Source organism: Excalfactoria chinensis, chromosome 3 (genome assembly GCF_039878825.1).
Source record: "Excalfactoria chinensis isolate bCotChi1 chromosome 3, bCotChi1.hap2, whole genome shotgun sequence".
Classification (NCBI taxonomy): Eukaryota; Metazoa; Chordata; class Aves; order Galliformes; family Phasianidae; genus Excalfactoria; species Excalfactoria chinensis.
In genome coordinates, this window is record NC_092827.1 from 56,210,419 (window position 1) to 56,238,204 (window position 27,786).

General features: G+C 40.1%; 1 protein-coding gene across 2 annotated transcripts in view; it reads right to left on the reverse strand.

The window, feature by feature from the left end:
• The window catches only part of SYNJ2 (synaptojanin 2), a 60,812-nt gene that overhangs the window by 29,951 nt on the left and 3,075 nt on the right, over positions 1 to 27,786 (reverse strand). The window contains exons 2-4 of one of the 2 annotated variants that reach the window (XM_072331761.1): positions 22,007 to 22,093; positions 12,988 to 13,258; positions 10,543 to 10,768 (exon numbers count right to left, since the gene is read on the reverse strand). In XM_072331761.1, coding sequence (XP_072187862.1) covers positions 10,543 to 10,768; positions 12,988 to 13,258; positions 22,007 to 22,093 — 584 coding nt within the window. The remainder of the gene's footprint in view (positions 1 to 10,542; positions 10,769 to 12,987; positions 13,259 to 22,006; positions 22,094 to 27,786) is intronic. The other variant, XM_072331762.1, reaches the window with a different exon arrangement.

Consider the following 27,786-nt stretch of genomic DNA (forward strand, 5'->3'; position numbering starts at 1 on the left):
CCCTGCAGAGGAATGGTATCCACACAGGTCACCCAGGTAGCTGCTTCTTTAACTGCATTGTATCATTTAGCACAACTGCTGCCAGCAGGCTGCTACCCCCCCAAAACAGAAAAGAGCATGAAAATGAATTACCATACCACTTTAACGTGATTTTTTGCTATTGGATTTGCCACTATATGTTCTGGTTGGGTGGCTCAGGTGAAGCATCTTCACTTACCTGAACCTTGACCTCGCCACTGATGTACAGTTTTGAGTTCCATATGTGAAAAGAAGCATACATCAGAGAAGTAGATATTTCCATATTCTGTCACCAGTTTTATTTAGATAACTTTTACAATATTTTTGTAGTGCCCTCAGAATTATCCCCATTTTGCTAAGATGAAAGGCTTAAGTGGTCAAGAATGATGGCTAGCTCTGACGCAATGCAAAATTGTATGTTTTTAGCCTTAAAGCAATAAACTAAATGCCCCTCCATCATGCATCGCACCCTAGTACAACTCCAAGAAGAAAGGGCAGGTACTTCATATTAGTATGTTGCTGATTGAAGGTTCTTTGCAAGGCCTACCTCAGCTTCAGGAAACATGCACTCCCAGTGAAGTTTCCTAAATGTTGCTCATTTCCTGAGTGCAAGAATTAATTACCATGGCAACACATTTGTGTACCTTTCTTGGCAATTCTGTGCTCAGAAGAAATCACAGAAACAAAGAACCAGCTTCAAAGGAGTCCAGCTCCTAGCTCCATGATCATCCCACAGTTGGACTGCACTGCAGGAGAAGTGAGCAGGCCCACCTTCTTCCTCTTAATTTCCATGACAGGATGTCAAAGATGAGTCAGAGACTTCTAAACACCCAATCATCTTTTCACACACAGCCAGTGACGCAGAGGATCTGGTCTAAAGAAGTAAATTTGCGTTGCTCCACTGACAGACTTAGTATTATTCTGACTCATGCTAAGCAAGGATTCCTGAATCTATGAAAAGAGTCAAGACTGGCTCACTTCAAAATTGGACAAGATCAGTGATGAGCTGAAATAAAACATTACCATTTGGTGACGATGATTACAGACAAACCTTCACATGAAGCACAATTTGGCCTCTCAAACAACTTACTGCAGAGAACCCCATTTCCTGCAATCTTCTGGAGCATCCTGCTTTCCATAATGAATAGAAAACTTGACAGCTGCAAGTATCTCTTTGGTTAGCTCTTTTTAAAACATCTCAGATGCAAATTCTACAGACTCACTGATTATAAGCAATAATAATTATATCTTTAAGGGCTGCAGTTTAATATCTTCCTGAGCTACAGTTTAAATAGCATGTATTCCATCACAGTTTATAGAACCTGAGCGTACAACCTGCCTTCTTTATGCCAAATACAGTAGAAAAATACTGACCAGACATTTCTACCTTTCTGCACTAACAGAATTTTTATTCTGCTTGTGTTTCCATTTACCAGTGATTCGATGTAAGAGTTAACAGATGTTTGCTTATATTATTATTTACACTTTCTGTTCACTGTTGTCTCTTCTATTTTCTGCTCTATTAAGTTGTCATTTGGAGAACTGAAACCAAAAAAACATGTTCAGAAAACTATTTGTGGATCATTCCTGTCATGCAAACACGATGCCCATAGCCTGATGTGATGATCCTTTGTCAGGAACTATGATGATAAGGCATTTTAAATAATTTGGTGTTTTTATGTACATTGTCACATAGCTTTTAGAAATTCAAATGAGGTTTTTAAACTGGGAGCATGTCCTCTTCAGTACAGGTCACTCACAAGAAAGTTCTCCACATTAGCACATTTCTTCTTGCTTTTTAGTTACAGGGGGCTCAACATTCTGTTCTCTAGAGCAATTCTGTGGTTTTTTACAATCCTCTCACCTCATTCTTGTGACACAGATAAATCTAAAATTATTTTCTTCAGAGCTGCCAGTGAATTGGAAAAAGACCTCATTTTTTTTTAATAAATGGGAGGGTAACTCTCAGTTACTGCCAGTCATTCCTTCCTAAACAGACTGTAACAATTTTATTAGGCATTACAACTGAGTAAACCTTCCCTAATTTTCAGCAGTATTCATTATCCTTCATTATTCACTACTATGAGCCACAATCTTGACACTGTGTTCTCCTATGCACACCCCTTGACCTTAACAATAACAGTGGCAAGAACCTTCCTACCAGCAGACCTCCTAAGTGAGCAGCTTCAAAGACAAAGATGACTTCCCAGTTCAGGAATGGATGTAATCGTAGAATCGTAGAATTGCTCACGTTGGAAAAGACCTTAGAGATCATCAAGTCTAACCGCAGCCTAACCATAGTACCCAAATTCTAACAACCATCCGCTAAATCATGTCCCTGAGCACCACATCCAAACAGTTTTTAAACACATCCATGGATGGTGCCTCAACCACCTCCCTGGGGAGCCTATTCCAGTGCTTAACAACCCCTTCTGTAAAGAAGTTTTTCCTGATATCCAACCTAAACTTAACCTGATGCAACTTGAGGCCATTTCCCTTTGTCCTGTCACCTGTCACCAGTAAGAGACCAACCCTGCTCTCGCTGTAAGCACCTTTCAGATATTGGAAGAGAGCAGTAAGGTCTCCCCTCAGCCTCCTCTTGCCCAGACTAAACAGCCCCAGTTCCTTCAGTCTCTCCTCATAGGGCATATTCTCCAAGCCCTTCACCAGCCTCATTGCCCTTCTTTGGGCTTCTCATGAATACAAACCACAACGCTCATTATCAGTGTCTGTAATACAATTACACTACCTTCTTGGTCTGGGGAACTGCCCAGCAGAAAGTGAACCAGGCATTTGTTCTACAAGAACCCCCTTTTTCCTCACAGCTCATGCACACCTGCCTCAAGGGTTAAGGTGGTTTTTCCATCCCACTTCCCACAGGTAAAACCACAGAATGGCATGGGGGCAGGGGGGTTCTCACTCAATATCCTCTCCTGAGCAGAGGAATGCCTTCTTCAAATACACGAGATACTGCTACATACAAGTTGGGAAGAAAATTCTTCTCTTTGAGGCACTAAACAGTTTCTTCACAGCTGAGGCTGTGACATGGGCTGATAGGGAAGAAGATTTAGAGACTTTCGTAGTACAGTTTGAACAGGCTAGACACTCCATCCAGCACTGTTACTTCTTCAGCCTCCCACATTATTGCTGCCACCGTGTTGGCATACGACAATGGCACACTCCGAAAAAGTTTCCACCACCTATGTCGCATGCACCTGATGTCACAGAATCACAGAACAACCATGGCTGGAAAAGACATCCAGTCCAACTGTCCACCTCCCTCCACCATTTCCCCACTAAACCCCATCCCTTAGTACAATACCTAAGTGTTTCTGGGAATGTCTCCAGGGATGGTGACTCCACCACCCCCCTGGGCAGCTCGTCCCAGCACCTAACCACTCTTTTGAGAAGAAGTATTTCCTAACGTCCAACCTGAGTCTCCCCTGGGTGCATCCTGAGGCCACTCCCTCCAGTCCAATCGCCAGTCATGCAGGAGAAGAGGCTGACCCCCACCTCACCACAACCTCCTTTCAGGGAGTTATAGAGACCTGAGGTCTTCACTAAGCCTACTCTTCTCCAGATTAAACAATCAGCCATTCCTCTTAAGATCTGTGCTCCACACCCCTCACCAGCTTTGTGGCTTTTTTCTGGACATGCTCCAGGGCCTCAATGACTCTCATGTACTGAGGAGCCCAAAAGTGAACACAGTACTTGAGGTGCAGCCTCATCAGATCTGAATACAGAGGGACGCCACTTCCCTGCTCCTCCTGCCAACACTATTTCTGATAGGAGGCAGGATGTAATCGGCCTTCTTGGCCATTTGGCTGCAGCAGGCCAGACACCTATACACACTATAAGAAGACACATTACTTAAACTTACTTAAATAAGCACTGGTGAAATTACAATTGTAAATTGTTAAAATTACAATTACAAACAAAAAACAGTTCCAGCATTTACTAATAGACAAGTACAGGATTTCTTTTCTCTCATTCTTTCAAGTCTAGATCATTTTTTTGTTCACAGTGTGTTGTTTTCTACAAGCACATATCTGTCCTGCTTTTTTGTTTTTGTCATTCTGGTTTTGACTTTGTTGCCCCTGTGCCTTTTTCTTCTTCTAAGGCAGCACACAAAAGATGAACAGTGTAAGATAAAAAGCTGTTCCTTTTGAAACAGTTCTTTATTTCCAGAATTTACCTGTTTTCTAACTCACGGACAAGAAACACATCCAAGACCACCACATGTTCCTCCAGCTGTGCAACAGTAATCAGCCACATTTGGATAACGCTTTGCTGTTAGGGTTGATACGTGCTGCTAATGCTACGATGACTTTGTTGGGCTTCAGAGAACTAGTCTGTTGTGGAGCCTTACCTCCATACCCACAACATGTTGTTGACTACTTGTCCCAAGGAGGACATTCATTCCTATCAAATTTTCAAAACAGTCAAGGATGACTGCTTGATTCTCAAAAGGTCTGGCCCATAAACAGATCCAACCTATTTAGCTGAATGGATTTTGAGATATATTTCCAAGTTTCCAATCAGACAACATAATAGCAACTGGATACGTAATCCACATGGAGGACCTTTTTGCCTTGCTAATAGATCTCATGTCCTCTGACATCTGGTGTTAGAAATTGCCACGTGTTTATTTTGACTCCAGTTTAGTTTCTTTTTGTGGTTACTTTCTTCAACTCTGGAATCAATGGTGATAGTGCTTGATAGTTCAAGAGAGCAACAATCTCACACTTTTGCTTCAGTTGCATACAGCCAGACCTTGATCCTCCAATCCAAGGCCCTCTCCTGGTACACAGCAAAAGTTGGTGTACAGGTACTGCTTATTGGCTTTGAACAAGAAACAAGCACCTACTTCAATTAGCTGGTGTTCTAATCCCATCATGCTTCTCCTATTTATCACTTAGTGAATAATTTATGCACTAAACTCCATCTCCTGCTCAGCTTCGTTAGAAGGAAATAATTATCCAGGAAATTCATACACAGTTAATGACAAAATGGATTCCAATGTGGCTTTTTTCTGGGATCTCCATCTCTGTCACACCACTCACAAAAAGCACAGGTAACAGATGGCCCAAATCTACCTCTCTAGGAGTCCCTTTAACTCAGACCAACAAGACACAATAATATACTTGCCAAAACAATCCTCTCTGCCCTGCCTGTGGCCACAGTAATACTGTATCCAGAAAATAAATTAACCACATGATTGCATCCATTCCTAGCCTGGAGAGCTATCCAACATAGCCCAGGAGGTATTGTGAAATAGGGATCATTTTTCTTCATTGGTGTCCAATAATTTTTTTTTTTAACTAGAATAAAGGGAACATCAATCTAAATTCATGGCATTTCCTTCTAATGCCTCGTCAAGGTTTCCATATTAGACACTTCGCTGAACAGTTCTGTGAAAGGGAAAACAATTGAAACCATTTGTTTATCTTTGGCAAATCAGAGATGTTCCCCAAAGTTATATACTAAGACATTAAAAGTTCACCCTCAGTCCATGGAGAATATCTGAGGGAAGAGCTGAAATGTAAGCAGTGATGAGCACACAAACTGAATAAGGAAAGCATGCTTTCTTCTCAACATTATCAGCAGAGAAGAATTAAAAGAATGTGATACGGCCTCAGCTTCAGCAGACTGTTAGGTGAGGTAGAAAGGGTGATGAGGAAGGAGAAATCCCGACAAAGCAAACTTTGTTCTCAACGGGTACCTATCAAACAGATAAGAGGAAAGCAAAAATGTATCATTTAAACTATCACTGGGAAATTGACTGATTTTAAAACTCTACTTGAGGATTAACTGCAACTCTGCAGTTAGAAAAGGGTACGCCAATACATTACAAAACAAAATAAAACCTAGCAGCAAATTTGGAAGTATACATTAGAGAGATTTCAAAAAAGCCCTAGTTCTTCTCTCCTTTGTGTTTTATTTTTGCTTGCCAATCCTACTTTTTCTTTTTTTCCCTTTATAAAGATGCAAGCCAATTTATCAAATACCCAAAACACCTACTGATAGAGGACTTTTTGTTGATTTCTGGTTTGAGTTTTCTGTTTTTTGGGCTGTTTTTTTGTTGAAATGGTTGTTGTTGTTTGGTTGGTTTTGGTGTGTGTGTGTGTGGTTTTGAAAAGCAAAAGTAAATGAGATATTTAACTTTCCTCCCCTTCTTCTCAAACACTGTGAGTCAGAGCAGTTCAGTGAGCCCACAAAAATGACTCATTGCAGAGCTAAAATGCCACAAGGCTAGCACAGTGGGAGACACAAGCATACCATCCATGCATAAAAGAGCTGCCTGGAGATAAGACTAAATGTTTCTTCCTCTTCAAAAAACAAAAAAAAAATGTTAGAAGCAATTCCAATTAAGGGGGAAAAAGTCCTGGCTTTTCAAAATCCTAGGGTGCTACTTATCCATGATAGCACAGAGCAAGCATGCCATTGTAAAGGCTGCAGCAAATGGAAACAAAATGTTATTCAGCCAATATATTACCTCATAGGGAATTAGTCAGTAGTCTACTATGAAAGTAGGAGAGAGTTTTTTCTTGGACTCTTCCTTCCTAACAGTAAGCTTGAACTGGATCTCAGGCATCTCAGCGGTTAGCCCAGCTTTGCTTTTTTAGGATGCTCATTTTGGTAGAACTAGTGTTTATCACCATTAGCAACAGCCAACTTCTTTTCTTCTTTAAAAACAAAACCATAATCCTTTAAAACTTCAAGTCCTTATTATAATTTTCAACCTACTAGAGCCTTTCATCCTGCAACAATTTTACCCTTGCTATTTTGCTTAACCAATCGCAAAACTATCAAAAGCCTTCAGTCCTCCCACTTCACAGCAACCCTGGCTAACTGCAACAAAGCACAGCAGCTCCTGCAAAGAACTTGCCCCAGCCCCAGCCAAGGGAAGCATTAGTAAGCAACTGTTGTTTTGCAGATCACCGGGAACCAATCCCCAGGCTTTCTGCTGAGATTTAAAGGCAATCTTATTTTTCATGCTAATAATGTGCAACACAATCTAATCCAAAAATATAATTAAATAGAAGAGTAACTTTTGACCCAACCAGTGAGCAGAATAGCAGAAGCATTCCCTATAATTAGACAGCTGTTAACTGTAGTGCCATGAATGTGAGACCAATTTGAAAGAAAGTTGACAACCTTCTCAAACATTTCCTTTGCATCTCAGCAAGAGAACATTCTTCAAATCCTGAGTAACATACTTTGCATGAATGCTCATGAGAAGACACTCAACTAAAAGAGTAGATCAAGTTATTACATAAAATGGCATATGTCCCTTTTTTCTGTTTCCAAGTCCTAGAGGAAAATTCCACTTTTTGGTGAGCAGACCTATCTGCATTACTCAATGCACTGACAAGCTTTCTAGAAAGTTGTATGAGCTGCAGAATCTGACTTGCAGTTTCTTTGAATCAGAGGATCCACAGGCTGACTTTAGAGTTCCAAATACTGCAGTAGAAGGCCACGTTGGACTGGGTTCTGGGCAGCCTAGTCTAGTGGATCAGAAGGCTGTGACTAGATGATCTTTAAGGTTCTGTCATGGTTTTGTAATGTTGCTGTCAATATTCCACATCATAACATCATGTGCAGTATGGATCATTAAAAAGTCCAGTTCCGTGGAATAACAACATCCCGAGTACTCAGCTCTCAGAGAAGAACTACATATCCCAGAGAACTTCATGGCCAGAGATAAGTCACGGGAGGAGGACATATATAATCTCGCTCCCAGGCTGAAGAATCTCTCTCTCGGACTCTCAGAGAGTGGGAAGCATTCCAGCCGCGTCGCCTAGAGTTCACAGTAGGCCTCTCAGTTTTTGGGGACTCTCTCTCTCTCTCTGTTTTGTTCGATTTATTAGCCTCAATCATATTGTATTATATTGTATTCCGATATCATATTTAGTAAAATAAGCTTTTCCTCCTTGGATTGCTGCCGCTGTTTTTTCCCATTCCCCTTTTTCCTTCCTTTCTGGGCCAGGGGCCCTACGGGGCAGCTGCCCTCTGTCATGGGCACAGGTAAATCTAGGTAATCCGTGACAGGTTCCTTCCAACCCAAGCCATTCTGTGATTCTACAATCCAACAAGTATAACTTAAAATCACAGAACAGTTTGGGTTGGAAAGGACCTTAAAGTTCCAACCCCACTGCCATGGGAAGGGACATTTTCCAATAGATAAGGTTGCCCCATCCAACCAGCTTGAACCCTTGAACACTTCCAGGGATGGTGCATTCACAGATTCTCTGGACAACTTGTTCCAGAGCCACCATCCTACATGTTCTGATAAGGCTTTCTTGTTGGCCTCCTTTAGGTAGTGAAAGGCTGCAAGATCAGCTTCAGGCTGAACAATCCCAGCTCTCTCAGTTTGTCTACAAAGCAGATGTGCTTCAGCCCTCTAGGCCAGGCTACTGAAAAATGTGGCCAAACTGGGAAGAGATGTAAGCGAAGAGCCACATCCCAAATAAGAACTTTGACCACTGAGCAGAAAGTTATGTATGTAATACTGTGCATGTTATAAGAATTTCAGAGATTAAACATCACAGGAAGACTAGGCAATATCAGCCTGTGACTCCTCCAGGCCCTTCAGCTAAGCAACACATAACTGTCACATCTAAGGTAGCTTTACATGTGTACTTAAGCAGAATCAGGGGAAAATCATAAAGCTGTAACATCAAGGCAACATCTTAAAGGACTGCTGGATTTTAGGCAAACAGATGTCAGAATGCATGCCTATATCATGTAGTGGGTAACAGAAATGACAGAACTGAGTAAGCTGCAACACTCAATGCCAATGTCATGAGGAAATACAGTGCTCAAGTATAGATGCTTGTGCAGTGGGACACCATCTTGAGCAGTCAAGCATAGTCTTAACAGCTATAAATCTTCTTGAAAAGGTGAAGGCAAAGCTAGAAACTCAACTGCATCATGCAGAGTGGTGTCACCAGCCTTCTCTTTGAACATCATTGAAGTAAGCTTTATGAATGAATCCTTGTTCTTTGCTGAGAGCCACCGCCAGCAGTATATCTAGTCCACTTATGGAGACATCTATTTCTGTATTTTAAGTACAATATTTCTGACTCCTAGTAATTTCAGTTTTGATTCAAAAAGGAAAGCATTCATTTCAGCTGGTAAAGATTTCAGGTTCTTCAGGGACCAATGCTTTTTCTTCATTTTCAAAGTAGCAAGTACAGTAAAACCAATAGCCTATTATTTTGCTTTGCTGTGTCAATCAAATGAGCCTGTTGAATGCACTTCACTCATGTAATTCCTCTCAGTGTCAGATGGAAATAAAGTTTCTACTACGTATTTACAAAAGCTGTATTACCCATCTCTCACTGGAAAGAATAGCCCCATAAAGCAAAGGGGCACATAAAGAAAAGTCTATTCCAAAATGAGCTGCACTGGAATTCACCTATCTGTGAGAAAATTGTGTTTTTGCTTTGTTTTCTTTACTAGTCAAAGATGACTTTACTACTAGTGACCACAGCTCCTTTGCTGGGCAGTTTCCTTCCGATCAGTATGATATCTTTGAGCAGAGGGAGTTCCTCTTCACCATAGTACAGCAATTGCAACAATACCTACCCTTTTATAAATGTCCTCACTGTGAGTGAGACAAAAGCCCCGTGAGGCAGGAAATTAGTAATTAACCTCATTTAAAGCTGAAAAACTTACTGCAGAAAGATATGACAGCTTCAATTCAAAACAAGTAGGAGTAACTTTACAAGCTAATACACACATTAATATAAATTTGTATGATTCTAGGGGTCTTCCTCAAGAGTCAGAAGCAAACATCAGCTCCTCCAGTCCTTGCTGAAAATCACTCACAGCATCCCTAACAGAACCCTTTTACTTCAGTGCAGTACTAGTTACGCTGCTGTAGCGCAGGAGACTTTCAATGGCTGTTTCAGCAAACCTGGTAGTAAGGACTAACAGGGATACTTAAAGAGAGCGGAAGAAAAAGAAAGTACAAAGACTATTGTTTTATAGTAACTCTTTCAAACTAGTTTTATCAAATATTACCTAGCATGGGAAGTATGATGAACTTAAGATTACTTTAAAACATACGCAGAATGCATTAAAAAAACAACACACATTTACTCCTGAATAGATTTTAAAACATCCTTTTGTATAATACCTGTACACAGACCTCACAACAAATGCTAAGCAAGTTGCATGCAATTGAAAACCTTCTTGTTAAACATGCTGGTTTCACACAAATTAACACACACAGCTCTCTGAGTTTTCAAAAACCAATGTCTATACTTCACCACAGTATCAAATGACTGTGACTTTCCCATTCAGGAAAAAAAAGTAATCAGAAGTATGGAAAAACCAGAAACGCAAAGAATAGATTGTAAAGTAACGTTTAAAGGGTAATTATAAATAGATCTATGAGGAATAATATTTTAAATATTCATCAAAAAGAACTTGCTGAACCCCTTTAATTCTTGGAAACTCTGCCCCAGTTAAAGTAGCAGACTGAATTATTCAAGGCTATTGGATACATTCACTTACCTGCTCTGTCTCAACAAAGTTAGACACGTGTCCATCATCATTGACCCCTCGAATGTGAAACCGGGCACCAGCTCTCTCACAGCTGATCCGAGAGATAAGGCAGGCTTTTGCTTTCTTGTGGGAAGCATAAACAGTGCGAATGTCCACTACACCACAGATCACTTTCAGCAACCAGTCAGAGCAGTTCACCTGGTAGTGTTTGAAAGGAACATGCAATAGCTGGTTCCTGCAAAGTTCAATAACAACATAAATGTTACCCAAGAAAGTATAGGGATCCCATCACGCAACAATCACTAATTTGAGCAATTTATATTTTGTGTCCCCTTTTCTGTTGCAGTTTCACCTTATCTAAAATGAGGAAATATCAGGAGGAAATCCTTGTGTACTGGTACAGTAAAAACAATATATCACATTTTAAGAGTAAAGATACTGTCACAAATACTCTGCCCCTCTGGCTTATAAATTCGCATGCAAATGTTGCCTCTTCTAGCTCAAGAAATACTTAAATATTGAGCAGACTTTTTCTTAAATTACAGCGCTGTTAAACTAATTACTTTTTGAACGGTGCTGCCTAGACCTTAAACACTACGGGATGAAGGTCCATTTTAAAACCCATCAAGATTTTCAGGAAAACTCCGAGCAGAAACTGGACCTGTAAGTCAATGGGGATGTCACAAAAAGTCCTATTAAAATTTAGAAGAGTGGCTGTTTTAACCTTCAATTTATTTTAAGACCAGCAACCCAAGAAACCTATCACACCTGGTTAACAGTGATGCTACTCTCTTCTATTGTGAACTTTTCCTCATTCCATTTTTCAAAATGTGACTTTCATCACAGATGAAGGCAGAGAAAATCCCTCATATGATCACTTACTGCTCTGCAGCAGATCTCTTCAAGAATTTCTGCACCTACACAAAAACCCTAAAGGATAATTCTTCTGAGTACAACATCTCTCTGAAAAGGTGCAAGTCAACCTTACATTTTTAAACCAGTATATAACTGAAAAAGCAGCTCTAAAGCAATCTGTGGTATCCCTTTCACCCTCTCTTCCCAGCTCTAATCAAAGATGAAGTTTAAGTGAGGGCTGAGACAAATTCCAGTACTTTTTTTTTGTTGTTGTTGTTGCAGTTCAATTAACAGACGAATTGCACTGCTCATAATTAAGCTTGTCTGAAGCTTTTTAAACATTTCCCATATTACATAAATGCCTGAAGATAAATGTTCTTTGGAACATCTTTTAGTGTTAAATGTGATGCTGACGCCATTCATCCCTGTTCTACTGTGGAACCCCTTCATGGGCTACCACTGGATTAGCCAGAAAGAAGAAAGAATATTCAGAAGAAAGGTTCAAACACTTATTTTCCAAAAGCTTCAGAAGATGATACAGGTAAAAAGAGTTACTTTAAAAACTGATTTATTTTTTAACTAGGAGATACTCCCACCCTTGGGGTTTCTACACTGGAACACCGCTCATTTGTACCATGTATCAGACTTGACATGCTTGGGGAGCTTTTTGAGCTTTTTTGACTTTGCATCATTAGCAAAGTTGAAAGCAAGTTTTATGTATCTTCCTTCTGAGTGAAAATAGCATCTCTAAACCTTATTATTTGATATAACATCATAGCTAGGAAGACTATTCAGCCTGAATGAACTGTTCTCTCATGTTTATCACCCGTTATGAATTGTTTTGCCTGTTTTATATTCACCTACTTTAGGCTACAACCTCATTTATCTCCAGTGTAACTATATTTCCTATATATCTTTCTGTTTAAAATAAAACAAAAACCAAAGTCATAAACCAACACTGACAGAACTTGTAAAGAAAGTCTGTCTTCATGGTGAACCCACCCAGCTGATATAAAACCCAGCACTTGAGTTTTCCTTTCCTCCCAACTCCACAATAAGAATTGCAGAGCAGTGGATCACTGGAGTGTCCTTCTATGCAACATTTACACTGATCTGCAAACATTAATATTGATGTTTTCAGCACAAAAACTATGGCACTTTATTGAAGGATTAAACTACAGTCTCTAAACTCATACATTTGTAAGACATATGTCAGCACAGATTATGTGATTTATGAGAAGTTCAAGTGGAGGTTACTGTCAGACAACTTTTAAAGCACATTATTACTGCAGGGGAAGCTATTCATAACTTGTAGAGAAGGAGCTCTATGAACAACGGAAACACAACAGAAATAAGGTTTAAGACATTTCCAGTTACTAGAATTGCATTTCACTATCGGATTAATTTTAATTCAATGAAAGTTACTTTCTTGACCCTGCTTTACAATGAATTCACTGAGGCCACAGGTCATGTAAAAGGATGTGACAATGAAAGGTGGCACATCTGGAACACACGTGTTCCTTTCTCACTGAGGGTGTTTGACCTGTAACATACAGATGGGACTGACAGAAGACTTGGGTACAAACATGCAGTACTAACCAGAAGAACGAGTTACCAGATTCATAGTGGTTATCACCCTGCTTCTGAGCTCGCACAGTCAGGTCAAGGTTTGAGCCTGCATTAGGCCAGGAGAAATAGAACATCCCAGAGTTCAGTATTTTCCTCAAGGCAGTTACACGTTCCTCTTCCTTTGTTTCTTCCTGGAGAGGACAGAAATCTGTTGCAGTAATTTTGTAAACTTCAGCGTCCAGGATTTTTCCCACCGACGTACAGCCCGTCACCAGGACCAGAAAGTGCAGCCGAGTGTCACCTAGAAGGCGATAGTTACAGAAGGGTTACAGGAGGACACAGCTATTTCATTTCCTTCTGTCATGTGTAATGCTGACAGGGCTCCAGCAGGGGACAGCATCTTTGCTTCAGGAAAGAAAAGCAAACCGCAAGCGCATCATCCATGGCCATTTGCATTTCTGAGTTCCTTTTGACTACAGGTAAGTGAGTAAAATTGCATAATAATCCACAATATTTATACATACCCACCCTCCCCTGTACCGGATTACATTTCTCCCTCTTAGTTCATGAAGTGCAATGAGCTATCTGTCACAGCACTACTCAAAAACAAATTTCATCCCCAGAAGAACATACATTTTTCACTGGATTTGATTCAAGGAAAGATAGAACGCTGGTCATTTGTGAGATAAAGGACATTCTTTGCTGCAGGTTTTTCAAACTAATTCAGGATTTTAAAGTTATTGAGCCTACAGAGGTTTCTGCTGAAGCTGGCTGTGTTCAACTGTTCAGAAAGATTCTGTATTACCAGTTCTCAAGATTTACTTCTTTCTGGTCACAGAACAGAGTATACGATGATAGATGACAACCTCAAACACTGTTAGAAACAACTTCGTTTCTCACAGTTGTGAAGGAGAGGCTGAGACCATGAAGCAGCTGAACTCAAGGGCCCCAAAACTCAAGGATAAATTTTGAAGCTTGAGAACAGCACCACAAACTTCAGTACACATAACGATTTCAACCTCTCTAAAATGTTCGCCCTCTCTAAACTGACAAAGTAATTAAGCAGTGACATAACAATTGTTCTGAAAATGCTGGTTCTGCCTGGAAGAAACTGTTTGATTCACTCAAATTGGCCTCTTATGGAAGCAGTGTCATCCTACTAAATCAGGTTTGCAAGAAAACCTAAAAGTAAGCCCAGATTTATTCCTCTGCCAAAGCAGAAACAACAGCTGACCTGCCAATAGCTTGTCACTGGGCCTTATTTAGGTAAGGGTTTGGTGACAATCTGATGCAGCAAAGTTTCAAACAGCGAAAGTAAACACTTCAGGATCATAGAATCGCCTAGGTTGGAAATGATCTTAAAGATCATCAATTCCAATCACAACTGAAGAGTACTATCCTCTGCTAAATCATGTCCCTGAGCACCACGTTCGAACAGTTTTTAAATGCATCCAGGGATGGTGACTCAACCACCTCCATGGGGAGCCTATTCCAGTACTTAACAACCCCTTCTGTAAAGTTTTTTCCTGATATCCAACCTAAACTTAACCTGGTACAACTTGAGGCCATTTGCCCTCATCCTGTCACCTGTCACCAGTGAGAAGAGACCAATCCTGCTCTCACTGCAATCATCTTTCAGGTATTGGAAGAGAGCGATAAGGTCTCCCCTCAGCCTCCTCTTGCCCAGACTAAACAGCCCCAATTTCTTCAGTCTCTTCTCATAGGGCACATTCTCCAAGCCTTTCACAAGCCTTGTTGCCTTTCTTTGGACACGCTCCAGCACCTCAGTGTCCTTTCTGTACTGAGGTGCCCAAAACTGAATACAGTACTCGAGGTGAAGCCTCACCAATGCCTTGTACAGGGGCAGGATTCCTTCCATAGTCCTGCTCACCACACTGTTCCTAATACAAGCCAGGATGCCATTGGCTTTCTTGGTCACCTGGGCACACTGCTGGCTCATATTCCAACTGTCCATCAGAACACCAAGGTCCATTTCCATCAGGCAGCTTTCCAGCCACTTCTTCCCAAGAAGTCTGTAGAGTTGCCTGGGGTTGCTGTGACCAAAATGAAGGACTAAACCAACTTTGCAGGACCACTCTCCAATCCTCCACAGCAGTCTGGCATTCAGAAATGCAAACAAGCTCCCTTGCAACAACTAGTTTGTTCCTGAAATGTCAACAGAGCCCTTGCTTCCAGATCACCAGTAAGCCACAAAAAACTGGAGTTGGGGCTGGCTTGCAGCAGGGCTACAGTATTTGTGTAGGCACAGGGGTCTGAGATGGCAGGACAAGGTGGGAGATTGGATTTTATTCATTCTGCTGTGTTCTGCTGACTTCAATATTGCATAAAGACCAGCGTAGGTGGCATTTATTAAAAAGAAAAACAAACAACTGTTCATCACATTTTTTTTTCTATAACAAGGGAATGCTGTGCTCTCCTTGAGTGTTCTAAAGCACATTTTTATACTTTTCTAGACAACACTGTAGTGAAGGATTACAAACACTTATACTTGATAGTTTATTCCTTCTTTGCACAAGAATGTGCATAATTATAGAAGATTAAGAGTAGAAGATGACATTAGTTATCACCATGGTAGTTCATACCCAATGAAATTCTGCTTTGCAACCTCCAGAAGAACTAAGGGGTCAGCTCTCTTACAGGAAAGCTAATAGCTTCTGTGACTTTGGTAAAACCCTGCAACGCTAATCAGCTCAGAGAAAACTCAATTCATGACAGTTTGAAAGCAATGCATAGAAACACAATTAAAATATGCCTTTCTATCAGTCAGCTTCAGAGATAGAAAATCATTAGTGATAGGCTCAGAGAGCCGGCTGGCTGGGATGCTGAGACAAGGAGTACAAGCACTTCCACAGTCTTCAGCAACTTTTCCCAGAGGTGCCTGGGGCACTCTGCACTGTCTGGGTGAGGAAGATCCTTACCTGATGTTGCCTGATGGGTGTGCCACTCATGGCTCACTGCAATATCCTAATGACAGTGCTCATGCATGAGCCATGCCCTACCCTTACCAGTAGCCCAGAGGTAGCCTCAAGGTCCTGAACAGTGAGAAAGCTCTGAGCAACCCCTCACATTCCTAGAGCCTCACACAGCAAAATTAATGCTACCAAAAGATTATTCACCTTTTAATTATGTCACCATTAAAATCTAAGAAATTATTCATCACTAAGATATGCAGCTATATACAGTAATACACACTTTTCCCCATGCTTCCCTCATTGGCAGGAATATCAGTTTTGGTTTGGGAATCTCTTCTTTCAATCCCTATTCTTTTTCCTCACATTGTCTTGACCCTGTGTTTCCCTTCTATCCAGGCTGCTTATGATTTGAAATAAACCGATTTCTACATCAAGCTTGTGAAGGAAGTGATAACTGAGCTACCTCCACCTGATCTTTTAGTTAGGCATTTTCTCAGCCAGAAAATGCCAATTCAAAGGAAAAAAACATAAGTATTACATCTCTAAATAGCACCTCATATGGCAGAAACCTAACATTACCAGCCACAGGACAAACACTTCTGCTTGTTTGTCAGTCACTGACTTAACCACTTAACATGGAAACAGATGTACCAAGAACAACCCTACCTAAACACACTTAAATTTACTGGTAGAAATTGCTTTGATTGCTTCCTTCAGGACATATGCTACTGTTAGTGGTGCACGTAACTTCTATAAAGAGCAAAATTTAAATTGACTTTCTCCATTTCTAAGACTTGCAAGTGCTACATCATTTGGTAACTGTTCGTTCAGTGGAAGAAAAATAACATTTTTAGCAGACAAGATTCTTGCAGTTCCTACACAATTCGTTTTTATTATCCAGCAGTTCCTACAAAAGAATGTGAGGAGCTGCATTCCGGGCTTTCTAAACCCTCCCCCACAGAAAATCTCCTGCTCTCAACAGGACTTAGAATTTCTGACAGTACAGGCAATTGTGAGGCCGTGGCATGAGAAAGATTCTTTTGTAATGAAATTGTTTTTGCTGAGCTAACTATGAAAATACCACAATGCTAATGAAATTGAGAAAGCCGAAACACAGACATTCCTTAAAACATCATAATTTCTTTGTTAATGCCTGAAGCTTTAACTTTTCAAAACCACAGCTCGTTAGCATTTCCAATACTGTAATTGTAGTAAAAATATTGTTACTTTTTAAGTTTGCAGTGAAACTGTTCCCATGCAGATAGCATTTAAAGTACCACACCACACCAGTCACTGCAAAAAATACATCACACAGTCCAGTCAAATCCACCTGGAAGCAGCATTATGAAGCACATATGGGGCTGCTGCCTTTGAAATGAGCTAAACAGTATTAAGAGTATTTATATTTGTTCTGATCAAAACTTCTATAGCTAAATGGATTTAGAAAAAAATAAAAACAAGCAACACTTAAAGCCAAGAAATGAGCAGTCAAGCCTAAACCAAAGCTATGCCCTCTCCGGAGCTACTTGCACATCTGGAGCAGGAAACCTGACTCCAGTCTTATTTCTTAAAATAGGAGCCACAGCTGTTATATCACACACACACACACACACACACACACACACAAAGTAACTAATAGAGATACAATGGGAGGAAAATTACACTAATTTGTCCTTGATGTCAGTGTGCCCTGCAGTAACAGAAAGAGGGCTGCATTCAGCTGGCAGCTGCAAAGTGAATGATAAATGGGACTGGCACTAAGGCAGACTAAAAGCATCCCAGAAAACAGAAAACTTCTTTCCTGTGGTGTGATCAGGGCTCCAGGTCTGGCACTCACCCTCCAGTCTGTATCAACAGCCATATCAGCTGCTGGGCCCTCTCAACAAGAAAGTCTTTCTTTACTTCTTTCTTTTCTCTTCTAAACTTGTACAAATAATTTAATGTACAGTTCTGCTTTGTATTGGCCTTTCTAAACTTTAGACACATCTGCTCTCAGTAGCTGGAGAGCAACCATAAGGAGAAGGATTTGGGGGTGCCAGTTGAAGAAAAATTCAACGTGAGCCAGCAACGTGTGCTCGCAGCCCAGAAGGCCAACCATATCCTGGGTTGCATGAATAGAGGTTTGTGCAGCAGGTTGAGTGAGGTGATTCTGCCCCTCTACTCTGCTCTTATAAGACCCCACGTGGAGCACTGTGTCCAGCCAACACAAGAAGGACATGGAGCTGTTGGCGAGGGTCCAGAGAAGGGCCATGGTGACAATCAGAGTACTGGAGCACCTCCCCTGTGAGGGAAGTAAGGGGCTGGGGCTGTTCAGCATGGAGAAGAGAAGGCTCTAGGGAGACCTTATAGTGGCCTTCCAGTACCTGGAGTGGGCATACAGGAAAGCTGGGAAGGAACCGTTTATAAGGGCAGGTGTCAACAGGATACGGGGAAATGGCCTTAAATTGGAAGGGGGTAGATTTAGACTAGACATGAGGAAGAAATTCTTCACTGTGAGGGTAGTGAGACACTGGAACAGGCTGCCCAGAGTGGCTGTGGATGTTCCCTCCCTGGAAGCATTCAAGGCCAGGCTGGCTGGAGCTTTCAGCAACCTGGTCTAGAGGGAGGTGTCCCTGCCTATAGCAAGGGAGTTTTGGAACTAGATGATCTTAAACATCTCTTCCAACTCAAACCTTCCTATGAAAGTGATTTAAGAACTGCAATAGAATATCACAACAGTAGAAATCTCTAATTTCCTCCCAGTTTTGTTTTTTTTTTTTTCTTTGAATAAACATTTGAGTGAAAAGCAAAGTGTTTCTTGTGAGATCATTATTTTGCCCCATTACAGCTATAAATCATCACAATTGTCTGTAAAGAACACTTTGGAAGAAAGGTTAGAAATGCATTGTTCCCAGCAATATGTGCTGAATGCCCTATTTATGAAGTCATACAAGAGAAACAGAGGAGGAATAACTTTTTGGCAGAGAAAGAACCCAAAAATAACTTCTGTCCTTATCTGTTTTTTTGAAAGCTCTTCTGAAGCCAACTACTTGAATGGAATTTCAGCAAGCCTGCTGCAGGAAATGCAGTTCTGGTATGTCACACCTATAATGAGCTGCAGTTTCTGTATTTAACTTGTCCACTTGACTCACAACAGTCGTTTCCCTTGTATTTTATGGGATGACTTCAGAGCTGCCTTTTAGGAGATACAGTTTAAAGAAGGCAATATTCAAGCCTGACTTTGTCCTTTTAACTTGAATATTCCACATAAAACCACCTTTCAAAAATGAATTCAGTCCATTTTTTTTATCACTCTCCATTCCAATATTCATGCTATTTCCTTATATTCCCCCAGCACGTTCCATTTCTACAGCATTTTATCTCCTCACATATCTCTGCTTCACTTGATAGTCCACTAAAAAAAAAGAGTCAAAGGTATTATTGCCTCTCACCTTTCTTCAAAATTAGCAATAGAGTGCAGCAGATGATCTAATTCTAAGCAACTAGATGAAAATCTCCAATGAAATCTATATTCAATCACAAAAAGAAATAAAGCTTTTCAAATGACACTTCTAGCCTCAAAGATATTCTTTCTCTCTTTTTTAAAAGTGATTATATACTAGGAAATGTACTTAGCTGGCCTCTTTGCCTTCAAAAATCCTTCCTTTAGGTTGTCAGACAAACACACAGCATGTACAAGTGTAAGAGTACATACAGACAGACAAATGATGTCAGAGTGCCTCCCTAAACACAGCAGCTGTACTAAACTAAGTAATGTTAGCATGATGATACATGATGATAGCGTACAGAACCTTCTATATGCACCCTCCTTCATGACATCACAACATCTAAACCAAACACTGCAAAACCAGAACTTAACACATTGCTGAAAATGTATTTGCTGCAGCAAGATCTTTTTTGGCAGCAAAATCTTGGATGAGAAACAGCTTAGAAACATTGTACAACTCATTCTGCTGCCATCCATGTCACAAAAGAAAGCAGAAGAACTTAGTGAGTCATGCTAACAGAGAGAAGTAAATAGAAGTGAATGTTATCACTGATGGGAAGCATTAACTTTGTGAGTCAGCTTCACATATTTCATCTTCTTCTTTGTGAAAAGCGTGATCTACTCTAGCAGGCATACAATGTGATTTATTTGGATCCCTAAGTAACGATATTTAAGGATTAAAGTGCTCAGAGACATCTTCTTATGTCTTGAAAGAATCTCCCCTTCTGCTCTACAAATATGCTCTTTTAATATCCCAGTGGAATGTACTATTTAAAATATTTTCAGTACATTTATTAATTATGATCCACACATTTCCATCAGTAAGGTAAAAGAATAGTGATACTCCTGATCACTGATGGGCAGAGAAGAGCTGGCCAATTATGCTCTTGTTTGCAGCTGCTAGAATACATTACATAAAAAAAAGCAAAAACATTACATTGCATGCCTTTCTAGCATTAATCTTTTATGTAAGCAAAAGCTAAAGGGATGAAGGCATACTTACACATCAAAATGGAAAATATGAGACTGAAAAAAAATGAGCTGCCCTTTTACTGGTGAAGTAGCACGCAGGCCATCATCTTTGCTTTTTAAAACACACTTAGCAGCAGGCAGTGTTTGCTTACCTTTGCTTACCATTACAGCATGACCCTCCTGACTTTTCACTCAATCACAATTAGGAGTTGACCTCCAGTAGGAACCTTTTTTAATCCAATTACCAATACAATTTTTAACAGTGCTTTCCAAAGGAAATCCTGTACCAGTACTTGTAATTTAACACTAGAAGAAGAAAAAGGTGCAGTGACAGAGCTTAGAGAGGAAAAACCTCACACTTTACAGGCACTGAAGCAGGTGTTCAAGAAGTAAGGACACGGGGAACACAGAAATAAAAAGGAGAAAATAAGGTTGAGTATATTTTATATCCCATCTGAAATTATTCACTTTTTAATATGAAGGCTAAAACCAGATATACTTAGTTTCCATCATGTACAAGAAACTCATCTGTAACCTGAAGAGCTTGACCACATTCCTTTACTATTACAACAGGTTTAATTAGACTCCTATGAGGAAAAACAGGTCCAAGTGCCAAGAAAAAAAACAATCATGAGTCCTCCATTTTTAATTGCAGTAACAAACTGATATAAATCTCTATAGAAATGCATAATTAATTCCACAAGAATCACAACAAACAAAAAGCCTGCATTCATTTAAAGGGACTAGACGGACCTAGAGTTTTAAATACTGACACATAAATCTTTCGGATTGCAGCCACCTCTTCAGATCAATCCCATATCACATTCCCTGAGTCACACAATGGCAAGTGAACGACAAGAAAATACACTTTTAAATAAGGAAGTGCTCATGCCACCATTGTCTCAGACAGATTCCTTGATCAAGCACCAAGTTATATGGAAATCAATCCTGCCATCCCCTCAAGTCAAAAGTAAGGCTTACATTAAGTCGACTGTGGGAACAAAGCTTATGCTGTATTCCTTAATGAGTACAGACAAGTTGGAATTGTACAATGCTTTATAACCTTAAGCTTTTGTTTTAATGCATCATGTTCATCAGTAGATTTTAAGCCTGCTGTGCCAAGTACTATTTCCTTCAAATCAATGATTGAAGCCCTCTTCCTAAAATGTGCTATTTCCATTAAAATTCCTGTGGGCAGTATAATAGCAAGTCCTGTGCTAAATCGAGATTCCCAAACTGTACCAAAATTGAAAGCAGTAATAATAAATATTCCTCACAATGCTAGATGAAGTTAAAGGCCTGCTTCTGCAAATCTTCATCCATGAGAATTTCCCAATTAAAGGCAATTGGGCATTATAGAAAGGATGGGGAATCTGTAGGACTACAGTCTCAAATAGCCAGGATTTTTTGCTGTTTAAATATGAACCTTCAAAAAACAAACAACAACAACAAAAAAGGAAATCCAAACATTTTGGGCTATCACTTAACAGTATGCTTTTTGCACTATATAAGAAGAAGCAGATCTTTTCCAGACTATAGATAACAGACTGCAATGAGCATTCACATGCTAAGTGGACAACTTGAGCCATTTGGCTCTATAGCACGCCAGTGCTGTCTGGACATTTTTATAATCTCAGTCATACAGATGGTCACTTACCAGACTTAAGCTGAAGCTCTCCTAAGCAGCCATAAGCATCCATGAGTTTTTCATACTGTCCTTTAATTGCATCCTTTTCTTCTGGGGCTGAGAAGCAAAACGAAAGACAGCAAACCTTAGTTTTTTGGTTCTATAGTCTACAGCAATCCAGCTCTGCTGATCTCATTCAAAAAGCAAAACCATGCAGATAGCATTAAAGCCTTGTAAGAGCACAGACATTAAAAAGAGATGGGACAAAAGTGCACTTTTGCCTTTCCACATGCCATCCTAAAAAGAAGAGGGGGCACTCCGTCCTTCTAGAAAATGTGATCCTTAGTAACACTCTAATTCTACGGTGGAGATGTGGCATGTTAGCAGATGCCACATCAGCCTCAGAATACATAAAGGAATGTATAAGCACATTTGAACTTCACACTGTTCTGAACTAACAGCAAAAAAAAAAAAAACAACAACCAAAAACCCAAACACAACCACATAAGCTAAAATACAATCTATCTTTTTTTGACATACAAAAAGAGATGGATTCTGTTTCCAGATTCTGGCAGCCTAACTTTAAACAGAATTGTATGTTTTTAATATGAGATAACATAATCCAATGCAGACACACACCAGAGCTTATACCTTAATAGAGTAAAAATTAGCTGTTTAAAACAAATAAGTAAGAGAATCAGATGCTGTTGCTAGACTTGTGTGTTTCTGCATTAATTGAGCAAGGAGCTCAGAAAGAAGCGTGGAAAATAAGTGTCCGTCTCTGACATTCTAAAGTGGCAGAAAAGGCACTTCCACTCACACAGTTCCCATTAATTCCTCAGAAGAGGCAACCCCTCCAAAGGAAATTAAAACAAGTTTGTCTCAGTTTTAGCACCTGTCACAAATAAGGAAGAATTTTTTTTCTTAATTCTATTTTTCCCACTAGACTTTCACAATGTCTCTATTTTGCTTTCTCTATTTTCACACTCAGTGAATCACAAGAAAACAGTAAAATGCTGATACCACAAACACCAGTGAAATAAAACATAAGCAACAGAAAGAAGAGATTTCTCTGGGATATTGTAAACCTCTAGGCAGCAACAGTCCAAGTATTCTGTAACAGTACCTCTTACAGGCTGGGCACCTCAAAACAAAAACCAAACCAAAATACACCAATACAAACTTATGCCCCTCCCAAAAGAAAAAAAACAAACCAACAAAGTTTAGGTAGAATTTAACAATGTTTCATTTTCATACATGTATGTATGTATATCATAGAGTCACAGAATCCTTAGAGTTGGAAGGGACCAACTTTGCTCAGGGTTATGATTTAGCAGAGGGTTGTTATAGTTAGGGTACTATGGTTAGGCTGTGGTTGGACTTGATGATCTTTGAGGCCTTTTCCAACCTGGGTAATTCTATGATCCTATGACCTTTAAAAGTCATCCAGTCCAACTCCCCTGCAATGAACAGGGACACAACAGCTACATCAGGCTGCCCAGGGCCTGATCCAGCCTCGCCTTGAGAGCCTCCAGGTATGGAGCATCAAACACACCTCAAGGCAACCTGTTCCAGGGCCTTACCATCCCCACTGTAAGAGACTTTTTCCTTATATCTAACCTAAATCTACCCTCTTTAAGGATGAAGCCATTTCCCCTTGTTCTATCACACAGACCCTGCTAAAAATTGTCCCCTTCCTTTCTGTAGCTCCCCCTTTAGATATTGAAAGGCCGCTATCAGATTACTTCAGAGCCTTCTCCAAGCTGAACAGCCCCCAGCTCTTTCTGTACAGCGTTAGGCCTTCCTTATGTATTATGGAAGAGAAAAAGAGTTTAAAAAAAGTAACGTCTCACTTCATGCCATCTCTAGTACCTAGGAAAAAGCAGCAACAGCACAACAGCATACTGATAACTTTTTCTTAAATTTCTTCTCTGCCTTAGAACCTGATTTTTGTTACCTTTAAAAGAAAAAAAAAGGAAAAAAACATAAACAAAATTCTTGCTCCTAATATTCCACCTTTGATCTCAGACTGAGGCAGTACCTTGCAAACTTGCATTTCAGTGATGTCTTTAGCTCACAGTGATACACTTCAAAATATAACTGCAAGTTGGAAAGCTACCCATTAATACACCTGGTAAAGGCATGATCCAAGAGGATGAAATTTATCTCAGAACAGAATAAGCAGCACAAAACTAACAGTTAGAAGCATCTGGCTCTAGCACATACAGAAGCCACCAAAGTTTCCCAGACCATAGCAGCAGCCATCAGCTCCTGGCATGGGACATCTCCATGTGCACAGAGCTGGGCTTTGCCAACAGCAGTAGGGAAACAGCCCTGCTTCTGGGCAGACCATAAGAGTGAACATTTGCCAGCATGGCAGCAGCAGCCAGGGTTTCAGAACCAAAGAAGCCACCTAAAATTGAGGAGCACCTTCGACACGAAGCCACAGGAAGCCGCTGGGCTGTACTGCCTCTCTTTCTTGCTAGATAATAACTTCCCAAAACCTTCTATCATACAGCAGATTCTGATACTTATTCTAGAAAACATTTAGATTCACAAAACCAAAGCAGGGACAAAATGCTTCTACCCTGACCTGCTCCACAGTCTGGATAAAGCTTGTTCCTCACACCAAGAAGAAAAAAACCCAGCCAATATATCCGTGCCATATGAGCAAGTAAGCTGGGAGGCCAGAATATTTTAGTGTGTGGAGATGAAATTTTTGTGAGGAAAAGCATCTATTTGTTATAGATATTGCAGGCTCCCATCCCATTACACTCCCTGGTGCTATATCCTGAGATGATGCAATACTGCTTGGGACAGGAATGTGCTTTAAAAAATAATACAATGAAAAGATGACCAAAGCATGACTTTACAAGGACACTACAGAGGGTCTGAGTCAATTTCATATCTTATTACTAGAAATAATTATTTATAAATCTTCAGCATTTCTTATTGACATTTTGTCACCAAACCTGGTCTTGAGACTATTGGCTAGCATTGTGAGGACACAAAAGCCAAGAGTGAAAAGCAAACAACTAGAAAAAGAACAAAGCAACCAATGTGCTATTGGATAAAGAGCAGAACTAAAGGGGAAATTACTACTGAATTCTAAAGTACTGTTGATGTACAGGGAAAATATAAAACGAACTGAACAAGATTGAACAACTTTGTAAATACTGTCTTTGTAGAAACATTTGACAACACATTCAAAGACATACCTCTTTCCCTAATCAGTAACATGGAATCATAGAATGGCCTGAGTTGAAGAGGACCTCAATGATCATCTAGTTTCAAACCCCCTGCCATGGGCAGGGTAGCCAACCACCAGATCAGGCTGCCCAGAGCCACACTGACAATCATGACTGCTTTTTGCTTAAAGTTTCCAGTGTCAGAGGTTTTATTATGTATTTCTCAAAGCCCTGAAATGTAGAAGTTGTAAATGCTGACTACCTGAAAATCTAGGATGATGAATGGATGTTTAACTACATTCTGCTCACAAGTAAAATCCTTTCTTTTTCAAGAAAGAAAGGTGGAAAATATATGTATACAGGGAGAGTGAAGAAAAGGAGGTGCTACAGAAGCTGATGATATTCACCATGAAGTTGTGTTACTCTGGGAACAAGCTGACTTTTCCAAACACAGTGCATTTGTTTGGTGTTTAACAATGGCTTCAGGTAGCAGAGAGTACACCTGGTAATTACCAAACTCCTCTAAAGCTTCCCACTACTTTTTTTTTAGCAATCTTTCCTTCCACTAAACATATAATTGAGTACCCACCCTTCTGCACTAATTACAGCTGCACTGTGTGTTTGTAAGAGCTTTATAGAATTGCATACTGCATGCATTCCTCAAGATTTTTAATACTATTTAAAAGCTTCTGATGCAAATGATATGTAAGGTTAGCATGATAGCTGAAAATTTTAACTCTTGTGAAACAAGAGGGGCACAATAATTCAACAAAATCAAATTATAATCAATTCAACCAAAAGTGAGCTGTTTTCAAAGCATAAAATATTTCAGAGCCACGCAAAAAAAGACATACACCTACTTTCCAAGTGTGACTTCCTGCTTACAAAAGCTGCACATTTGACGTAATGTCTAGCAGGAACTGGCCAGTTGCACAGAGCTTCCTTTATTCAAGTGGTGACCCCCAGACTGCAGCAGGAACCATCAAGGCTGCCAGCCCTGTGGTGTCGAAAGCCCAATGACTGCAGGAAGGCACCTCAGTCCAAGGTCCAACATCAAGGGCAGGCACAGTAGAACCTTCAACTTTCAAGTAAATCCATGGAAAGAGCTCTTCAAGAAGGTTGGGGGCCAAGTTACAGATTCTGGCTCTCCTCTTAAGTCTGATTCTGGAAGTATTTAGATACCTGCTGCTTAGCAGCTACAGAAATACTTCAGAACATGCAAGTACATATTTGCAGAGCTGTTGGGCTGATGGTGATGGGGGCTTTATTTGTGCTTCTTCTAGCATTTTGGTGAAAGAGGTGTGAATTTTTACCAAAAAGAGCAAATATATAATTAAACAAATTTCTTATTAAAAAAAAAAAAAAAAAGTGATAAAAAAAGTACATCTAATATAATCTTAACATAGAAATATGTCCAGCATCTGGTGTTATATGAGTGAAGATAAATGACATGCTTACAACTCCTGTTTTTTCTCTGACAAACCTAAAGCACTTCGTTGTATTGTCATTTACATTCATAATCTGTTGTTGCTAAAAACTTCCCGTTCACATCCAGTTCAAGCCACACAGATGTTACACAAGTCAGGCTGTATCCTCTAACGCAATATACGTCATGCAACACAGGGTTGGGAAAAGGTCAGAGTTCCAGTTAACAGAATCTGGATACTCAAAATTATAGGCAATATATTCTCCAACTTTCTAAAGAAAATTGTTTTTTCTGCTTGAAAACATGACCAAGTGGCAGCCTGGACAAGTTCATCCACCAGCTTTCTATATAATTGGAATCATTCTTTTCCAATATGGGGTTATGTTTTCATACTTGTAAGTGTGGATATGGATATATTCACTCACAGCCGAGGAATGGACTCAGAAGACCACCAGGTTTATACCAGCCACTCCTGCGGTCTGCAGGCATCCAAGAACATAAAGGAGAAGTTCCTAAGTCACTTCTCTGTAGCTTGATCATTATCTTTATGTGGTTAATGCTATATATTATATACAGTCACACAAAGACACTGACAGCACAGCTGCTGAGGAGGCACAGAGCTGCCCCACCACCTAACTATGCCCATCTGCCTCCAATACAGGCTCACCTCTCAGATCTCTGAGTGACAGCCTGGAGAAACAAACCTCTGAACACATTTGCAAAGCATGCACTTCATCAGCTCTGAATTCTGGTATTTTCAAAAGACAGTGGCCAGTTAGGCTTCATTCTGATGGGAGTTGTAACATCTTTTAATAACAGCAGTTTCAGAATCAGAGCACTTACAACAATTTTGAACTGTCTGTGCATCCTTTGGCCCTGCCCTTGCAGAATTACATTTTTGTGATGAATTACAGAAGCTGTACATTCCTATTGGCATCATTTCATTTCTATAATAAAGTTAGAAAACTATATTTGCAGCTCTATGGCTTTAGTATGCAGCTCACTTCACCTATAAAGTGTTAAAACTACCGCATTAAAAGTAGCGACAGCACTTCTATCTACATTCCCTCTCATGTAAGCAAAGGCTTCTGAAGCAGTGACAATTTTTCCTCACCCTTCCAGCCTGTAACTCTCTTCCATGGCAGAAGCTAATTACTGATGTTCTAGTTCAGTGAACTCCTGGACAAATTCTTTCA